The 21,431-nt window shown below is 48.8% G+C and overlaps 1 protein-coding gene across 1 annotated transcript in view; it reads left to right on the top strand.

The window, feature by feature from the left end:
* WHRN (whirlin) overlaps positions 1-21,431 on the top strand; it is a 963,606-nt gene that overhangs the window by 698,610 nt on the left and 243,565 nt on the right. Inside the window, exons 4-5 of the mRNA XM_086919999.1 lie at positions 13,147-13,352; positions 14,508-14,544. Coding sequence (XP_086776125.1) covers positions 13,147-13,352; positions 14,508-14,544 — 243 coding nt within the window. The remainder of the gene's footprint in view (positions 1-13,146; positions 13,353-14,507; positions 14,545-21,431) is intronic.

The raw sequence follows: 21,431 nt of genomic DNA on the forward strand, positions 1-21,431 counted from the left end.
AGCAGTTAAACGTGTCAGGAGACACGCAGGGCCCTTATTCACAAAGCACCTCTGCATGCGTATCAGAGGCCCCTTACTCCTGGTGGTGGCCCTGCAGTCATGGTGGGACCTCCGCAACACTGTTTCTCATTGCGAAGGTTCCGTCACTAGTGCAGGCCCCCGCTACGACCGCAGGGTCTCCGACATGACTGCGGAGGCACTTTGTGAATCGGGCCCATAGAAAGGAAAAATAAAAAATCCTGTCACCCCTTTTCCAAAGCATATACTCGGACTAGAACTTAGAGGGTGCCCCTACAAAACTACTGTGATACCCTGCGCTGGAGAAGTGTAGCACACGCTGTAGCTGCTGCCCCGTGAGGGCCGCCAGTGATTTGAGATCCCTTTTCTGCAGTGTGACAGATTCCAAGTGACAATGGAATTCCTTTCTAAAAGAAGCCTCTTATTCACAGAAAATCTTAATGAGCCAACATTTACCTGGGGTGCTGGTATGGACGTTGGGGAAAATCTTAACTGGAGCTTCCTGTTTAAACATAGTGGCAGCCGGCATGACTCGCAGATGGTGGGCCGGACGCGTGGGGTTCGCGAGGGGGGAGTTGTGAGGGGTGAGGTAGCGCGGAGGTGTTGCGCATGTTGGAGATATTTGTTTTTTTAAATTCAAAATTAAACTTACCTTGCTACCGGCCGGGTCCCGCGTCGATGCGCCTGCACTCCTCGTGCACATCGAGGAACAGGAAGCAGGCCCCACTGACCAATCACTACACTGCAATGCAGCATTGTGATTGGTTTTGAGCGTCCTGGTTCGACGCCAAACCAGGGAATGAGGGCCTGAGTATGTTTTCCATGCAGATTGTAATGCAGCCTGCATGGAGAACGGGTAATGTGCGCATTCCTGGTTTGGGCAGCCTGAGAGGGCCGACCAAACAGTCGTTGCACACTTAGGAGTGGGCAAATCACTCCTCTCCTGCCCTGCTCCAAGAGCAGAACAGTACCCCGCAATGCTGCAGGAAGCAGCATAAAATTAAAATAACGCAAAGGTATCATCTTTTTATGTTTCTGCTTCACATTGGTTAAAAGCAGTAAGGCAACTCTCCTCCACTATATCGGAGGAGCCGCCACTGTTTAAACAGCAAGGAAATATTGTAGGGTCAATCGAGAAGGAATAAAGGAGGAGTCGCAATGGGATAGTAACCTTCTTACAGTGCTATATGTATTAGAGGAGCAACACTATTTACTTGAAGTGTGATATGAACTAAATCAGGGGAAATTTTAGAAGGAAACTAGTGGGGAAATAAACCAACAGAGAGATTTCACTGAAGAAAAAGCAGAGAAAATTAGAGTTCTCCAACAGAAAAAGCATTTTTATGGTATCCCATAAAAAACTTTTTTTAAAGTAATTTCTGCCACTGCGTAGTTGGATAAAGTTAATACATATCACAGCGTCACAAATATATAAACTTTTCACAACTCTTTCAGAAGAATTTAAAATTCGCACTGTCGTGGGCATTCGTTACTTGGCAGTATCAGTTTCTAATGCAATGCATTTGAATGACCAAATACTACTATTTACTCTTGAATATTCAAGGGTATCTCAATTGAGCAACCAAGGTTAACTCTAGTAGAGGGTACGAGATTTGAGATAAAGTCGATAAACCTATCACACAAACCAAACTCAAATGACCAGTCAGGACTGCCAAATTAAAAGAAATGTGTATTTATTTCCAAGCAATTAAAATACAATGCAAAATATTTACAACGTTGAAAACTAGTGGCCGTATTTCCCCACTTTGTGAATATACAATCCCAAACAATTTTGTATCAACAAGATAAGATTGAAGTCTCTGGGCATTGTTACCTTATGAGAACGAGTTTGTGAATACTTAACAATCTTTTGAAATGTTTCAGTCTTGGGTCTTTCCTATTCAGGCTGAACTGTTCCCATGAGGCACAGGGTCAAGACTAATTTGCATATAGCTGGGTCTGAACTGAGGTGGTGAAGTGAGCTAAAGAACGATGATGGATTCAACCCAGATCTGTGACTGGGGGTGAGTGTTTGAAAAGTTGCAGCGCTCCGTCCATCATCTCCTTGTGTTTGCTCAGGTCTTTCCTATTACTAGTGTATCTCAGTGACTAAAAGTGATAGAAAATTGAAACAAATGTGTCCATTGTTCAGCAGTACGCCTATCCTTTGCTTAATTTTTTCAAGGCCTGAGATGCCAGATAGGGCAGACAATTAGGTTCGGGGGCATTTATCCAAGAACCTACCAAAAGTGTAAAGAAGCCCAAAGCCAGATGGTCATGGTTGGAATGCAGTGGGAAGGTTTTCATGGGACCTGAAGCACCCACTGGGCAGAATAGATTGCACCTGTCACTCCTGATCACTAAAACTTAGGTTAACAGTTATACCACCCCTTTAGAATAGAATATCATAAGACTCGTACATCACAGCTGGGGGTATATAAAGGATTACAGAATCACACATACTAAATACCCACGGCGGAAGGAAAACTCTTGTATCAAATTCAGATGGAATAAGAGTTATATTGCATCCCATAGTTTAGGGCCTGTAAAGAGGCAGTGCTAGATCATCACCAAACACAATCCTTTAATGGTCCAGGCGTGAGTCTGACCCTGATGACCGAGGTCTTCACAATATTATCCTTGGTTCAGGTACATCCAACTCAACTCATAAACCTTACCACTCAGGTTTTGTGCCACACATGGATAAGTCAGATGGTCCTTGCACCTGCTCAAATTGTGAAGTAGCTCCCCTCGTCTTCAATGCAGAACATTCTTCCAAGCAGAGTACAGTAGGAAGTCTTCTCAAGATCCTAGGTTTATAGGATTCTTCCCAGACTTGGAAGAAAACAGCAACATCATGTTTACTGGTCTGACATCTCTCTGTGTTGATGCTCCAAATCTTATTCAGAATCTTACTCTGATGTCTACACAAATATAGTAAGATAGATCTACAAAGGCCAGTTCTTATCTAGTTCTGAGAGACACCAGCGGACCAAAAAATTGGTCAAATAAAAGTTGTTGTCTGTACAAAATCCATAACTCCAACAAGTCAGAGAAGGACGCTTTTCCTAGGCTTGTCCAAGCCGATAGGTGGTGCCGCCAACTGAGTACAAGGATGTATATTTCAATAGAGACAGGTCAGGCTTCTTGACTGGGTATCCTTCCATTTTTAGACCGCTCACAGAGTTGGACGAAGGATGAAGCAACTGGGCATTATCTTCAGCAATGCAGAGTACAAACATATCAATGCCCCAATAACACGTTAGGTAGAGTGGATTCCCCAGGTGGGCTTCCGCTCCACCCAATTACATCTGGCCCGGTATTCCCACTCTCGGATTTCCCAAGTACGAGAACCCAGGCCGGATTTTACTGGCCGGAAAATCCAGCCAACAACATTACATTAGGCTCAGGCTGCAAGATCAGTCAAGCCCCTTCCGAGAGCTCCTCTACTCTCATTGGCCATCTGCACAGAACAGGTGACAAATGGGAGCAGATTAGTCCTTGGACTGGAGACCATGCACGCAGATTTAGACCTGGTAATTCAGGGCCAAAATGTAATTATTCTTCCTTACCCCATGACCTAAGTCTGCCACCTCGTAACTGGTGCCCAAATGGGGTAGTTTGCAACTAAGGTATGGTGGGGACCTGTCAGGTAGCCAGGTTTTTGGGGTCCAGTCCTTTGTCCTTTAGAAGGGTACTTACCTGGCATGATACATATATGGATTAATCTACCCTGCCCATCGGCTACAGGGCTCTGCAAGTGGAAGCCCCACAAAGGATGCCTACGGGTGTCACTCCCACAAAGGCGAGTTCGAGGAGAACGCCGACCGTGTCAGGCTGTCACGGTGTCTCATGCCACATGAATACTTCACACATACACTGTTAGAACTGGCTATTTCTGGTAGGCTAAGGCGGTCGCTAAAGCCAGGCAGAAACCACCAATCTAGTCAGGGCAAGGAAGTCACACGCCAAGATAACCCCTGCTCACCCCCTTGGTAGCTTGGCACGAGCAGTCTAGGCTAAACTCGGAGGCAATGTGTAAAGCATTTGCGTCAGCGCACAATAGCAACAACATACTAGGTACACCACAAAAGAGACTCCACACAAGGTTATTATAAAAATACCTTTTGTATTGTAAAAGCACATCAGATAAAATCACACATATACATGGTGCCTGAATATACATTCAGAGGAGTAGCAAAGAAAGAAAACACATGATGTATAGACCTACACATTCAGCGGTGTTAAGGACAGAGCACATGATGTAATCACAATACATTCAGGGGTGCAGCGCAAGAAGACACATGATGACTAAACATTCAGAGGTGCAGCGCATGAAAAGAAAGACACATAATGCATCAAACATTCAGAGGTGTCAAGAGTAAAGCAATAGCGCAAAAATCACATGAGGCCTAAAAACCTTCAGAGGTGCAGGAATAACACATGATGCAAAAGATCACATTCAGAGGTGCAATAACCATACCATTGCGCAAACTCACATAAGCCACCACCTGTGGCAGTCCCTAGGCCAATGGCCTTGTTGGGGCTCAGACGCCCTGAGTCTCAGTGTCAGGGTGCGCTGCCATGCAGCGCCAGTCTCAAAGTACCAAAAAGCCTAAACGTGGCAGGTGCCCACTAAGTGCTGGGCACCTGGAGAACAATAAAACTGCGCCAGGGCCCTCACTGGCCCTTAGGCGCCAACTGCGCCACTGCTGGAGCCACACAGGCTCTGGGCATAGCACATGCCCCAGACGTTGGAGCCTCAGAGGCTCTAAAGCAATGATGCCAACCGTTGGAGCCCCACAGGCTCTTAAAGCAATGGTGCCCTGATGAGCCTCACCGGACTCTAGCCCTCGCGCTCGGGGACAGGAAGGGACGAAACCGACAATATGCCCCGAAGTCCCCCCTCTCGACTATGGCCTTCTCTGGAGCCAAACGTTGGAGCCACACAGGCTCTTAAGCAACAGGCCCCCTGGAGCCTCACCGGACTCCGACACGTTGGGGCGACCCACTGTCAACTGGGGCCGCTCTTGAAGCCCTCGTGGCTTCACGCTGACAGCAGGCGCGCTCTCAAGAGCCCCTTGCGGGCTCTGTAATCACGGTGGGGCGACCCACTGCCATTCGGGGCCGCCCTTACTCGGCGCCTTGACCGGCACCGCACGGAGCTTCCCCCCCCCCTGCAGCCCTTCACTCACCGGCTCTGCTGCGGGGAGGCTCCATCATCGCGCCGCTCAGCTTCCTCACTCTGCCCAGCCCTCCGCCCAGACTCACCGGGTCTCCTGCGCGGCGGGGGCGGGGCTCGGCGGCAACGGAGGAGCTCCTGCTCCTCGCAGACTCTCCTCGCTTGGCCCGGTCCCCAGTCTCGGGACCGGGACGCAGAGTGGAGCCAGCCAGGCTCCCGGGGCAGTCTCTTCTCTCGCTGCAGGGCTCCCTCGGCACACGGGAGCCCTGTTAGCCGGCCTCCACCTTTCTTTCTCGCCGCCTCGTCTTCCCTGGGTCACGAGCGATGGGCCAATCCCATCGCGGCTCCTCGCCGAGCCCCCAATGACTCCAGAGCCTCTGCAGGCGTCTCGACCAACCGGAGCGCGACTCTCCGGGCCAGTGGCCAATCAGGGCGCGCCTCTCCTCGGGTCTCGGCCAATCCGGTCGCGGCCCCTTCGTGGTTTGTTTCTCTCCGCGGCAGATCGAGGTGGGCACTCGTAATTAATGAAGTAAATACGGCCAGGACTCCTCAGCGCGTCCAGCGCTATAAACGAGCATGAAAGCGCTCCTAAGCGCTAGGAAGTCCAGAAAACGCGCCCTCAAGCGCTTAGGGAAAATGAAGCGCTCCAAAGCGCTAGACAGCAGGCAGAGCGCTCCCAGGCGCTCAAGGCGAAGCACAGCGCCTCCAGGCGCTAGGAACCAACTCCAGCGCTCTCCCCAGGAAAAGGCAGCTTCCCCATGCTGCCAACTTGCCAAGGTCCCAGAGCTTCCCCAGGGGCAAAGCCAAGTCCCCCTTCAGCCCAGGCAGGGCAGAAGGGTCCCCCAGGAGTCCAGGAATCCAGGCACCCAGGGGCTGGGCAGCGCCCACCCCTGGTAGATCCAAGTCAGCCACAAGAGCTAGAACAAGAACAAGTTGGAGGGAGACACAGCTCCTTCTTATACCCAGGAATGCCTTTGAAGTACTTTGTGCAAGGGACCCTGAGTGCTGGAATGTTTCTGGTTTTCGTCTTCCTGACAGCTTCAGGGCCAGAGGTGACAGTGGGCCGTCAGGAAGGAGAGCTAGCAGGGTGGGCGACAGGCACGGCCCGGCACCACCAGACGCTCTTTCCTCCCACCCCTGACAGCAGAGGGGCCTTTCATCCACGGCTGACTCAGACCCCCTCCTCTGGGGCCTTGCAGACCCTGCAGACCCTGTCCTACTCAAACCGGACAGTCCATCCACCAGCAGGTCCAGGCACTCCTGGGCAGACTCACCAGCCAATCACACGCTAGCACCAACATACACAATTATGCCAACTTCCAAAAGTGGTACTTCTAGACTAGACACAGTCATGCTGCATACATCATTTTGCAGCATTCATTCTCACGAGTTCACACATATCAAACTCGACCCCTGCACTCCCCACACAACAGGAACTACCATGGGCATACATATTCCCCATTCATTCCTATGGGAGGGCAGTTCACTCACTCTTCATACAGAGAGCTCAAGCACTTTACACTGTACCACAGTGAAAAAAGTGCGCAGAGGCCTAGAATCACCAACACCAGGTTCCAGAAACAGGCTAGGAAAAAGCAAAAAGTCTAGGGGTGAACCTGCCCAAAGGGCCGGGTCCAACACAGCCCCCTTCCAGCCAAAACGCAGGGTAGACCAATCACTCCACTGATGGGCTTCACTGCTTTGGGCGACAAAAACCACGGACACGGACCTGCACAGCAGGGACACCCTCCGGTTTTTCGCCACTCTGAACCTACCTGGTTACCTCTAAACAATAACTCTCTGACACAACTAGGATACCCCACTGGTACTCACTAGTCATCCACAGCCAAGACCATCCAAATCACAGGTCCTAACCAATCCACAGAGCGGGGGGCAATAACCCCTGGCACACAATAGCCATTCTCCACTCCCTCTCTCAGTGTAGCTACAACTACCACTGATCCAACAACCTAGGGTCCACACCCCCAAGCTGACCAGAGGTCTCGGGTAAGAATGCCCCACCCTACCTCTACTTCTGGGTTTCCGCACCCTCACAGAGAAGCACTCACCAGAACACAATTCTCCTACCAGATCAGGACCTCACTCCATCACTGGTCTACCACCTGGAAACTATTTCACTTCTGAGGTACAAAGCACACAGCACAGTTCCTCTCCAAGCAGGTGGGGGGACACAGTCCACAGCAAAGTCCCCTTTCCTCTACCTTAGTGGAAACAACAAACTGCAGGTGAGTCCCAGAACACACAGCAAGGGCAGCCCCCTCAGTCTCTTCAGCTGATCCACTTGGGCAGAGATTCCTCTTGACCTAGAAGTTTCCTAATCTCCCAACCTAAGATCTAAACCCTCAGGTTGCACCGGGGTCAGAAGTAAGGACACCGTCCCTCTGCGCCCCCTTCCAGTTCCATTACGACAGGCCCAGTATGTCTCAGGCTAGACAGAGCACACGCCAGCGGCGTATCAGCGACACACCCTCCTCCAGTACTCCCTATCACAGGGTAATTCTCAGTATGTCCCAGGCTAGACAGAGCACACGCCAGCGGCGTATCAGTGACACACCTTCCTCCAGTACTCCCTATCACAGGGTGATTCTCAGTATGTCCAAGGCTAGACAGAGCACACGCCAGCGGCGTATCAGTGACACACTTTCCTCCAGTACTCCTTCCAGGTCAGGCCACAACCCCAACCCGGCTTTCCCCCCTCCTCGGGGAACAACCTCCAGAGGCCCCACAAATGGTTAAGCACTCCAGACGGTCAAATGCTCAGCGAGCCAGGACTTCTGCACCCTCCACTTAGGAGCGGTACTGCCCAACACTAGGACCGCCGGAGTTCTGGTTACAGACACTCCCCGTCCTCTAGACACAGGAAGATCCTCCTCAACTGATCTGTATGTACAGCCTAGGCCCCTGACCTGGCGCTCCCTTAGGGAACCCTCCGGGCCCTGAGATAAGGTTTCAGGCCAACGTGGGACACACCGTCCCACACTCACTCCACCTCCACTGAGACCGGACGTGAGCCCCTACACCCTACCCTTTCTACTGGGATCTAGCTGGGCTACACATGAACCTCTTCACCTACACAGGATCATCAGACCCACAAGCCACTGCTTTTAGAATCACTCCCTAATGCCACTGCAAGACATCTAGCACACCGCCAGACGTCCACCTTCTTGTCCAGTTCCTCTGCAGGACCTCCTGCACACCTCCAGAGGTACACCTCAGGTGCAAGCTCTTTAGCAAAAAGAAAACTCACACCAACTCCTCCAGTTCAAGACACCACCCATCCACACACTCCCCCCCCTCGGACTGGTAAGGCAGTTTCTACCACCCCTGATTCCTCAACCTGACCACACGTGACACAGGTACCAAACTCTGGGAGCGGGGAATGGGATTTCACACGCACTGGACAAATTTAAGCTGCCACCACTGGATCCTACCACACTGGGGAATCCAGACACACACACTACACTCAGGGAACAACCACCCCCCTGAGCTAGTCTTTTCTCCTCACACTCCTTCTCTCTCCTATCTACCCACACACACACATGGGGATAGGATTTGGGATTGGACACTGGACCCAGCAAGGGATTCCTAATCTATGGGAACCTCCCCCTCTACTGGCGTCCCGCCCTGTCACTTTCTCTCATCTGCCGCTAAACATAAAGCGCAGAAACACATTTGAAAATGACACTCTTGAGGAAAAAAAAAAAAATCAAAAACAATAATCCCAAACATGTGACTATCTGAAAGAAATTGCAGAGTTTTGTAATGTAGCCAGTTGTCGCTATGGCACTGCACAAACACAAGTTCCAAATCCGCACCGCTGACCCACCAATGTTAGAACTGGCTATTTCTGGTAGGCTAAGGCGGTCGCCAAAGCCAGGCAGAAACCACCAATCTAGTCAGGGCAAGGAAGTCACACGCCAAGATAACCCCTGCTCACCCCCTTGGTAGCTTGGCACGAGCAGTCTAGGCTAAACTCGGAGGCAATGTGTAAAGCATTTGCGTCAGCGCACAATAGCAACAACATACTAGGTACACCACAAAAGAGACTCCACACAAGGTTATTATAAAAATACCTTTTGTATTGTAAGAGCACATCAGATAAAATCACACATATACATGGTGCCTGAATATACATTCAGAGGAGTAGCAAAGAAAGAAAACACATGATGTATAGACCTACACATTCAGCGGTGTTAAGGACAGAGCACATGATGTAATCACAATACATTCAGGGGTGCAGCGCAAGAAGACACATGATGACTAAACATTCAGAGGTGCAGAACATGAAAAGAAAGACACATAATGCATCAAACATTCAGAGGTGTCAAGAGTAAAGCAATAGCGCAAAAATCACATGAGGCCTAAAAACCTTCAGAGGTGCAGGAATAACACATGATGCAAAAGATCACATTCAGAGGTGCAATAACCATACCATTGCGCAAACTCACATAAGCCCCCACCTGTGGCAGTCCCTAGGCCAATGGCCTTGTTGGGGCTCAGACGCCCTGAGTCTCAGTGTCAGGGTGCGCTGCCATGCAGCGCCAGTCTCAAAGTACCAAAAAGCCTAAACGTGGCAGGTGCCCACTAAGTGCTGGGCACCTGGAGAACAATAAAACTGCGCCAGGGCCCTCACTGGCCCTTAGGCGCCAACTGCGCCACTGCTGGAGCCACACAGGCTCTGGGCATAGCACATGCCCCAGACGTTGGAGCCTCAGAGGCTCTAAAGCAATGATGCCAACCGTTGGAGCCCCACAAGCTCTTAAAGCAATGGTGCCCTGATGAGCCTCACCGGACTCTAGCCCTCGCGCTCGGGGACAGGAAGGGACGAGCACCGACAATATGCCCCGAAGTCCCCCCTCTCGACTATGGCCTTCTCTGGAGCCAAACGTTGGAGCCACACAGGCTCTTAAGCAACAGGCCCCCTGGAGCCTCACCGGACTCCGACACGTTGGGGCGACCCACTGTCAACTGGGGCCGCCCTTGAAGCCCTCGTGGCTTCACGCTGACAGCAGGCGCGCTCTCAAGAGCCCCTTGCGGGCTCTGTAATCACGGTGGGGCGACCCACTGCCATTCGGGGCCACCCTTACTCGGCGCCTTGACCGGCACCGCACGGAGCTTTCCCCCCCCCGCAGCCCTTCACTCACCGGCTCTGCTGCGGGGAGGCTCCATCATCGCGCCGCTCAGCTTCCTCACTCTGCCCAGCCCTCCGCCCAGACTCACCGGGTCTCCTGCGCGGCGGGGGCGGGGCTCGGCGGCAACGGAGGAGCTCCTGCTCCTCGCAGACTCTCCTCGCTTGGCCCGGTCCCCCGTCTCGGGACCGGGACGCAGAGTGGAGCCAGCCAGGCTCCCGGGGCAGTCTCTTCTCTCGCTGCAGGGCTCCCTCGGCACACGGGAGCCCTGTTAGCCGGCCTCCACCTTTCTTTCTCGCCGCCTCGTCTTCCCTGGGTCACGAGCGATGGGCCAATCCCATCGCGGCTCCTCACCGAGCCCCCAATGACGCCAGAGCCTCTGCAGGCGTCTCGACCAACCGGAGCGCGACTCTCCGGGCCAGTGGCCAATCAGGGCGCGCCTCTCCTCGGGTCTCGGCCAATCCGGTCGCGGCCCCTTCATGGTTTGTTTCTCTCCGCGGCAGATCGAGGTGGGCACTCGTAATTAATGAAGTAAATACGGCCAGGACTCCTCAGCGCGTCCAGCGCTATAAACGAGCATGAAAGCGCTCCTAAGCGCTAGGAAGTCCAGAAAACGCGCCCTCAAGCGCTTAGGGGAAATGAAGCGCTCCAAAGCGCTAGACAGCAGGCAGAGCGCTCCCAGGCGCTCAAGGCGAAGCACAGCGCCTCCAGGCGCTAGGAACCAACTCCAGCGCTCTCCCCAGGAAAAGGCAGCTTCCCCATGCTGCCAAGGTCCCAGAGCTTCCCCAGGGGCAAAGCCAAGTCCCCCCTTCAGCCCAGGCAGGGCAGAAGGGTCCCCCAGGAGTCCAGGAATCCAGGCACCCAGGGGCTGGGCAGCGCCCACCCCTGGTAGATCCAAGTCAGCCACAAGAGCTAGAACAAGAACAAGTTGGAGGGAGACACAGCTCCTTCTTATACCCAGGAATGCCTTTGAAGTACTTTGTGCAAGGGACCCTGAGTTCTGGAATGTTTCTGGTTTTCGTCTTCCTGACAGCTTCAGGGCCAGAGGTGACAGTGGGCCGTCAGGAAGGAGAGCTAGCAGGGTGGGCGACAGGCACGGCCCGGCACCAACAGACGCTCTTTCCTCCCACCCCTGACAGCAGAGGGGCCTTTCATCCACGGCTGACTCAGACCCCCTCCTCTGGGGCCTTGCAGACCCTGCAGACCCTGTCCTACTCAAACCGGACAGTCCATCCACCAGCAGGTCCAGGCACTCCTGGGCAGACTCACCAGCCAATCACACGCTAGCACCAACTTACACAATTATGCCAACTTCCAAAAGTGGTACTTCTAGACTAGACACAGTCATGCTGCATACATCATTTTGCAGCATTCATTCTCACGAGTTCACACATATCAAACTCGACCCCTGCACTCCCCACACAACAGGAACTACCATGGGCATACATATTCCCCATTCATTCCTATGGGAGGGCAGGTCACTCACTCTTCATACAGAGAGCTCAAGCACTTTACACTGTACCACAGTGAAAAAAGTGCGCAGAGGCCTAGAATCACCAACACCAGGTTCCAGAAACAGGCTAGGAAAAAGCAAAAAGTCTAGGGGTGAACCTGCCCAAAGGGCCGGGTCCAACACACACCCAGACAAGTAACACACAAAGACAGTATGCAGGACCCACACAATAAATGCCACGACGTTCCACTGTTCCACTGTTCCTGAGTTAAGTATGTGCTATTTAAACACCTACACATACAACATACACACACATCCATGCTGAATAATGTTAAGAGTGGCTTCACAAATTTTCCTTGAGGGAGTCTTTAGACCTTTTCCTAGAGTACAAAAACCTGTGTCTATTCACTATAAAATAAACTGTTAGCATTGGTTGTATGACAGGCACTCATGTCTTTACCAGGCATGCCTTTACCACGCAATTCTGTGGCTAAGGCATGTCTGGTAAAGGGATATGCTTTTGTCTTGCTTTCTGTCCAGACGGTTCCTGTTCTTGCTCATCCGGACATCTATACCACGCACTGCCTTGCCCACGCATCTGCATGTTTAAGGCTTATGCGTCATTAAGGCAAGCGTGGTTCCACTTGTGGGCCCGCCCGCATTGTTAAGACTGTTTTCCGCTAGCATCAGTTACCTCATAGCTTGGTGAGATGGCAGTAGATATCTGCCATTATGTGTGAGGGTACAGTTTGTGTGAACCCAATGACTAGAGCAATTAAAATATGGACCACCGTCCAGACATCACAGACTGATGATTTCATAGAAGAAAACAACATCAGGGCAGGTTAGAAAAAGTCGAAGACGGGCAGGCTCTCCAAGCTTCCCTTAAAGTGTGAGGAATGTCATGCATGCTCTAGCCTTTAGGCAAAAAAGGAGATTTGGCTTGGGCAGTGAAGAATTGAAATTTGACTGACCGTGCTCACCAACCTTTCATAGGGATCTGCCTCCCAGGAAATCTTGTTGTCTTCCTATAGACTAGCATGCCTCTACATATAGACATGAATCTATCATTATGTTTTTTGCCCATTGTTCTCATCCTCAAATGGCAATGAACTACTCTGTTAAAATGAAAATAACTCATGATTGCTAAGCTCAAGTTGTTTTTTTATGACCAGAACCCCAAGACACCCCCGTTGGACCATACTTATATAGTGTTCTTTATATGTTTGAATTATGTAGTTCTTGTATATTTTGTTTTGAAACCACTCCTGATTGCGGAGTAAAAATATTAGAAACTAACACATACAATACTACAATTAATTCCTGTTTCATTTCTCATTTAGGTGGGGGATCAAATCTTGGAGGTCAACGGACACAGCTTCCTCGTCATCCCTCACGACGAGGCTGTGAAGATCCTCAAGTCTTCGCGACATCTGATGATGACGGTGAAGGACGTTGGGCGCCTTCCACATGCTCGCACCACTGTGGATGAGACCAAGTGGATCCCGAGCTCTCAGATTGGGGAGACGGCAGTGGTTTCCTCTGTAGGGTGAGTATGTCTGTCTCGTTTATCAGAGCATCACTGTACATTAGGAGCTCTGTGGGGAGTATGCAAGGACACAACAGCACTAGGCCAGACCATCACAAGGATGTTCACAGTGGTGGTAGGTCACACCATCACAAGCTTTCTATTGGTTGTGGTAGTTTACGCCATTGCAAGAACACTTAGAGTACCACTAGACTAGACTGTTATAAGGACATTCCACGCACCTCTTGGGGAAAGCATCCTCAAAACACTCTCTCTAACATCAAACATTACCATGGTAAGAAACTGAGAGGTGCACTAGGGTGTACAGTCAAGATCAAGGACCTCAACTATTTACTGGGTGTGGGCGGAATTTGCGTAGTCGCGCTAGGCAAAGCTCTGTGAAACAGTAAAAATCACTGCGAGCACGCAAAAGTTACGCGAACACGCAGAATTGCTTGTTCCGCCGGTTCACAATGCTTTTTCCTGTTCGTGAATGCTGTTTGCGTGCTCGGGGAGAAATATCTTGCGAACATGCATTTTGAAAGCGCGAACAAGCAAAAAATTCCACGAAGCAGCGGAAATTTTGCCAATTATGCATTCTTCGCGGAACGCGAAATTACCCAAATTCTAAAAATTCCGCAAGCGGAGCGAATTTACCTCCCTGGCCTACTATTTACCGACCCTCCTGTAGTCTGATGTTGGGGCACTTTCAGTCTGTGCTATTCAATGTCAGGTAGGGAAAGGCATTCAGGCTGTTCCAGTGTCACATAGGGCACTTGAAAGTGCTGTTGTGAAAGTGAGAAAGACTCCTTCAGCCTTTGTCACCTGGAGAAAGACTCCCTCAGTGACTAGTTGTGACAGATTGCTGCATAGACTCTCCCAGTCTGAGCTAGTGGTAGACAGGAGGGCGTCCTTCCATCACTAGGCGTCATACAGGGAAGGAGTCTAGGATGAGCTGGGTTTAGCATCACCTGGTCATTTGAAACGAATGGTACAGTATAGAGCATTTAAACTAGTTTCCCTCAGCATTCAAGGGCCCTCTGCATTGTTTGGTCTTAGAACTGGCATCACCGGGGGACCACACTTCCACGTCATCACTAACAAATTGATTAGATTTTCTGCTGAGAGCCTGTAATGATGCATTCCTGGTGCTAATCATAGTGCTACTTTTTCCAGGATGACCCGGGACGCCTCCGCAGAGGGAACATCAAAGGTAAGACCATAATACCCTGATGTTAGAAATCCATTCCAGTAGATTAGAATGCTGAGTAGATTGCTTGTTCACTCTTCTTGGCATCCGTTCTTCTGCTGTCTCCTTCATTCCTCACTTGGTCTGTATCCCTTTCTCTTATATAAAAATAAGTTAACATCACCAAAGGTTTATCCACCAAGGTATTACTGTTTCTCTTGTACAGTAATTTATTGTTGCCTAAATGTCCAAAGCAGACGGAACAGTGCATGAACTAGTCTCCTAAAATGTGGAAAATGTCAAGGGGTGCCCTCTTACTATGCAATCTTTTTTTATGGTATGTGTGTTTACCTTCATGAAAGTGTGCACTTTGAATTGCAAATTTTATAGCAGCTGCTATTGGTATTTTTAGTACTTTTTGCCTGTGCCAGTTTCCTTATAAAAGTAGATGTTAGCCTGCTTCTTGTCTAATTGCAATCCCACTGCTGATTCAGGCTGGACAACTGCTTATTTCTGCTGAAATGACAAGCATGTATTCAATAGATGCTGTATCACCATTTTCCATCCTTATAGGTCTGACTTTAAAATTCAGCTGTCTGCATGGCGTATTGTTACTAATTCTTTGAAATATACATTTATTTATTTATTTTATTTTAGGTTTTTATAGAGCGCGTAGTCACCCAAGGGTATCCCAGCGCTAAACCTCGTGGTCCTGATGGAAAGGGTACGGGGGTGAAAGTAGTTTACGGGAACAGAAAGGTTTTAAGAGATTTCCTGAAGCGGAGGAGATTGGGTTCTGATCTAAGTTTCAGGGGGAGCGCATTCCATTGTTTCGCTGTGTGGACTGAGAAACGGCGGCCTCCTGTGCGGGCTTTTTTCACCCTGGGAACCACAATAAGATTTTCATGGTCCGATCGAAGCGCTCTTGTCGGTCTGTAGGGTATGATCCAGTTGTTGAGTATTGGTGGGCCTGCGTTATGAAGTACTTTGTGGGCCAAGCATAGGGCCTTGAATCTCACTCTTTCCCTGATCGGAAGCCAGTGTAGTTCTTTCAGTGCGGGTTTAGCTGACGTTCTGGCTGGGGTATTTGTGAGCATCCGGGCAGCGGCGTTCTGGGTTTTTTGTAGTATTTGGAGAGTGGTTTCCGGGGCTCCTAAGTAAATGGCGTTGCTGTAATCCAGCCTGGACACAATTAGGCCTTGGATCAGCAGTAGTCGGGACTGAAAAGGGAGTAGTGGGAGCACCTTTCTCCATGATCTTAGTAGGCCGTAACAGGTGCCAGCCGTTTTCCTTGCCTGCGTTCTGAAGGTGAGATCTGTCTCTAACCATACTCCTAGACTTTTAACTTCCATCTTAGGGGTAGGGGGTTCACCCATACAGACGGGCCAGATGTTTGGGGGTAGAGTCAGTGATTTTTGGCCTAGGAGAAGGATCTCTGTTTTTGACCCATTTAATTTCAGTGCTGAGTCGCTCATCCATTGATGTATATTGGAGAGGCAGTCATGGAGATTGGAAGGCTCTAGCTTGGGGTGAGAGAGAGTTACCACCAACTGAGTGTCGTCAGCATAACTGACGATGGAGACTCCGAATGGAGAAACCAACTCCTCCAGTGGGGCCATGTACACGTTGAATAACGTGGGGCTTAGTGATGAGCCCTGTGGCACACCACACCGGAGGGGGATGGCTGGGGAGCGGCCTTCACATTCCCAGACTTGAAAAGAGCGTTGGTAAAGAAAGGACGATAGCCATTTCAGCGCTGTGTCTCTCACTCCGATGTTTTCTAGGCGTTTGGTAAGGACCTGGTGGCTGACAGTGTCGAATGCCGCGCTCAGATCCAGGAGGACCACTGCCACTGATCCTCCTGTATCGAGAATTTCTCTGGTCTTCTCCACTGCTGCGAGGAGAACGGTGTCAGTGCCCTGACCTGGTAGAAAACCCGTCTGGGAGTTCTTGAGGAGATGGTTGGTTTCCAAGAATTGCGACAGTTTTTTGTTTACCAGTTTCTCTTCGACCTTACCAATCCAGGGGAGGAGGGAGATTGGTCTATAATTTGATAGATCCTCAGGGTCTAGTGATGGTTTCTTAAGGAGCCCTTTCACGACCGCTTCCTTCCAACTCAAAGGGACTTCACCTTGGGCTAAAGAGGTGTTGATTAGGGCGGTCAGCGGGGGGACTATGGTATGGATTATGTCTTTGAGAAATCTTATGGGTACTGGGTCACTGGGGGCGCCACTCTTGATTGAAGCAAAGCAAAGCAAAGATTGAAGCAAAGAGTGGGCTTTAGCTCCAACTGATGGAGTATCACCCTCTCACTTCATACTATTGTCTATCTGGTGTATTATTCACCCTTCCAGGAAGTGCTTTCTTTGGAATTCATGAGAGAATATTTTACATCTGAAAAGTACTGTCAGTCATCACACTGTGACATTCAGTTTTTTGTCCCCTTTACATATTCTATATAGAAAACAATTCTTATTTTGTTACTTTTTACCCATTATTGTTAAAGCCATTGAACAGACCTTAATGTGATAACCAGCATTTGTGCATTCAATGCATGTAAACAGCATTTTGGAATGTCCGTGTTAACATGTGTTGGCACATTGTAGCCAGATATGTTGGCTTTATTCATGCTTGTTTCCGTGGGGTTTAGGGTCTTCAAGTTAAATTATATGCAAGCATATGCAGCACTTTATTTGAGGCGGTGTTTGGCACCGGCACATAATTGCTAACACCGGCACCTACCACAGTCTGCCACATGGTGGCACTGTTTGTTTTATTCAGAAATGAGCATAACAAGAGTTGGTTATTAATTCAATATATGTTAAAAATAAATAATACCTGCCACCTCAGCCATTCTTATAGCTTTGGGGGCCCAGATTAGTTTGAAGTGTCACACTTGTAGGAGTGTGATGGCTGGTAAACGTGTTTCTACTGTCATTGGCAGCACTGTCAGGGGCAATGGGCGGTGCAAGCTGCAGTTGTCTCCGGACGAGGGCCCTGACACTTATTCATTTTCAAATTAAGCACTGGCAAGCAATAATGCAATGACAAGAATAGAATGGAATAAATTACAAAGTGAAAGCCTGTCTGGATAATTTTTGCCTCATACATTACAGAGAGTGAAAACCTTTAGACCTTACTATGTACATGTATGTATAGACCGCAGTCTTTGAAAACTGTCATAATTTTTTTATTTATAAAGTTTTATATAGAGTGAACATGACCCTAGAGGGGATGAGGCCACTTTACACATGAGAGGAAGGCAGGATATATTTGTGAAAACAGAAACTCTTCACATATATGCACGAAGAATAGTAAGTTTGACATCTATAGAGAATAATCAGTGTGGAAGTCATACACCATACAAGAATAGCAGACAGGTATTCAGTCAGTAAAACATGAGGTGTTATCAATAAAGCATACAGTGATTTTCTTCGGGCAAAAACGTGTTAATCAGAAGTGTTTTCACTTCTTTTTTGAAAGAGGAGGTAGACGAGATTATGCGGTCATCCGGCAGCAGAGAGATCCATATCTTGTGGGTGATACCCGCTAAGGCTCGGTCACACATTTCTTTTTGTGGAAAATCTGTGCTTTCAGTAGCATGGAGCTCCTACTTCGTGAAAATCTGCACCCCTCCAATGCTTACACAATGGCTTAGCATTATAGCAGGGGGGCCATACTGAAGAAGTAGAGAAGTGGAGAAGTGTGGCTCAATGGTTAGAGCAGCAGACCCTGATGCAGAGGTCTGGCTCGGGACCAGGGTTCAATTCCCGCCTCGGCGGCTCTTGGGCTCAATTTCCCCGGACCTGATAATTCTCGCCTCGGTGCCTATTCTAATCATAGGTCCCACTCTGCAACTCTGGGCAATAGCTTGCTTAATCTCCACAACGGCCCCAACAACGCTAGGATGCCCCCTTGGGGTTGCCCAGGAGTGGGCACTTCACAGGGAAAGGCCAGGAAGGGTTCCTCAGCGGTATTCGTACAAGCGCCGAGATGCCTCATGGTGATTCGTGCGCTATACAAGTACCAATACATTACATTTTACATATACTGTGCAAAGTATTCCTAAGTGCTCTGTACTAGAAAGCATGACGGAATGGGTAAAAAGGGAACAATTGATGGGAAGTCATCATCACACAGTAATCTAGGTGCAGGCGATAAGTGTGTTTCTGGCAGGGGTTTATAATCCAATATGAGAGCCCTTCATCTATTCAAATAAGCATGGCCTGGGAAATAGGCTGAACATGATCATGCCTTTATTTACAGTCACTAGCCCACATTTGACTTCACACGGCACTGAGTGTTCACAGTAACCCTATTCTTAAAACTGAAAACCATCATTTATTTTATTGTCGTACAAACATTGTTGCACCTTAATCACAATTCTAAGGTACATTATACAATCCCATAACAAATTACATTCTCTGAAAACTTTGGGAACCTCACCAGCAACTTTGTGACTCGCAAACATCCAAGGACTGTACGTGTCAATCAATGAAATCCTAGATTTCCATACATTGCTCATAGGATTGTTCTTATTGAGAGCGTGCTTTGCTTCGTGCACATTCTGTTGCAGATTCATGTACATGAAGAACTCTGATGAATCTTTGGTTCCAACTGAGGCTAACATTGAAATTAAATACATTTCAATAACATGAAGCACATTATGCTCCACAAGGAACACAGCGAGGTTAAGTTTCAAACCATAAAGGTTTATTAAAGTATTAGCAAAGTTACAAAAGCCAAATCATCACATTAGTTGTACATCAATCAGGGTAAGCTCCTCCTCAGGAGCGGAGGAGCATCGCCCTGCCTGCTGCGAGTGCATGTCAATGCCATTTTATTTATTTGCCACCGCACTGGTTTACACTGCTTTCATTGCGAGGGTTGGGCGGGGCTCAATTATGTAAATGCAGGATGGCAGCACTGGTCTACAGTGCGCATGTCTGGTTGGCCTGCCGTTTTGCGAGGGCCAGCCCGACATGCACACTGTAGACCCAGCAATCCAAAGGCTGTGACACAGCCTGGGGATTGCTGACACAGGTCCCCAGCCTCAAAATGAGTGCTGGGTGAGCCTGCACCTACCAATCCTGGAGCTGCTTTCACAGCATGAATGCAGCTACAGGATTAGTTGGAGTTGCATTCCACAAGCAGGAAGGAAGTCCTTCCCTTTGCTGCTCGTGGACAGCAAAGAGAAGTGCCGCACCGGTTGTGCCCCCGCTCCCGAATTTATGGTGAATCGTGCACTTTCGCGCCCCAACATTTTTTTATTAGGTCCAACCTAGGCAGCGTGCATGCACTGTCTGCAAGACATGATGCAATCACTATACGAGGGTAACCCCGCCACCCGCTTACCATGGGCTGACTTCAGCACCACTCTTTTTTCCTGAGTTCTAATTAGTTTGCACGCCTGATAGATCACTTCAGTTTCTACCTGAGGAGCACCGCTCAACTAAAGATTTATTTTTAGATTTGTAACCAAACTTTGGATCAGACATGAGATTCTGAGAGATTCTTGCACTATTAGGCGGTGCCACAAGGAGCATATGAGGTGTCCCACGAGTGCCACTGGATCAGGAGCTCTATCGCACCCACGTCCTACTCAGGAACTCAACCTACACCACCAGCCATCTTTGATAGAAGGCAGATATTCACCAATGTATGCACTACGACATTCATTGCCAGAATATAACAATGAGTAGATAAAACATATATCAATTACCTTTCAAGGCTAAAAACCTATTATCTATTTATAAAATGTTTCTATATTATTTTTGAAAAAAATTAGATTTTTATTAGAACAATATAAATATAGATAATCTGGTAAAACATTATATAATACACTGACTTTATTTCGCTTAACAATTGCCCCTCTTCCTTGGAAATTAGTCTAGGGAACAGAATCTAGCACCATTCCAAAGTGGCTTCTGCAATTGCTTAATGGAGTTTTGCGAAGGTAGTCCTACTTTCATGTTGACCATTTATCCCTAGTCAGCAACAAATAAAAGAGGGTCAGGCGAGCAAACATTGCCCTTTCTGTTGGTGATTGTGGCTTGTAGGTGCCCCTTTGCTAAGTGTTTCTTTCGGTGTTTCAGGTAGGCTTGTGCGCTGTCAGCGTACTCGTGTTCCTTATAGCAGTAGTTGCTTATAGAGTAGCCTTTACATTTAGACTGCAGTGTTTCCCTTCAAATCAATCTAACCCCTGCACTGGAAATCTATTTGACTATAATTATGGTTCAGTAACGTGGTTCCGTTATCAGATGATGGCGGCTTTGCCTGACTTCCTCTTTGCCTGACTTCCTTTTTCTACAGCATGCACCATGATGGAATCAGCTGCAGCTTGTTTTCGGGCTGCCGTTGCCCCAACCATCTGACTTTCCTCCTCACTCTTCCCCTGCCACTAAGTGGAAGTCAGCTCTGCCCAAAAGCACGCTCTTGCATAACAGTTGCATTTCATTTCATTTATAGAGCTAATGCGATTTCGCAGCATTCTTTTGGCTTTCTTTAAAACTGTGCAACATGAGAATCACTCTTGTTCTTTTTATATTAGCGTGCACTTTTTCATTTACAATGCCAATAGCGCCAGCTCCAACAAATGCAAGACCTAATGCATTTCCAATGCTTGTTTGAGGTAGCCGACACTGACATCAATAACCAGTACAGGAGCATGCTAGTTAATATTTTCAAAGAAGCAATTCAAAAGTTCACCCATAAAGAATCTGTGAAAGGTTCTGTTGAGAAATCAGGAAAATGGGCACCTGCCTAAGAGTGATGCAAAAAAAAGCTTCTGGGAGTCAGGAAATAAACATTCTGCCACCAAGGCATCTGAAAAGCATCTGCTCTCTAAAGACAAGTGAAATGGCATCTGAATCTCCATCTACATTGCATTAGCCTAAATCACACAATTCTAA

The sequence above is a fragment of the Lissotriton vulgaris genome, chromosome 5, assembly GCF_964263255.1.
Source record: "Lissotriton vulgaris chromosome 5, aLisVul1.2, whole genome shotgun sequence".
Lineage (NCBI taxonomy): Eukaryota > Metazoa > Chordata > Amphibia > Caudata > Salamandridae > Lissotriton > Lissotriton vulgaris.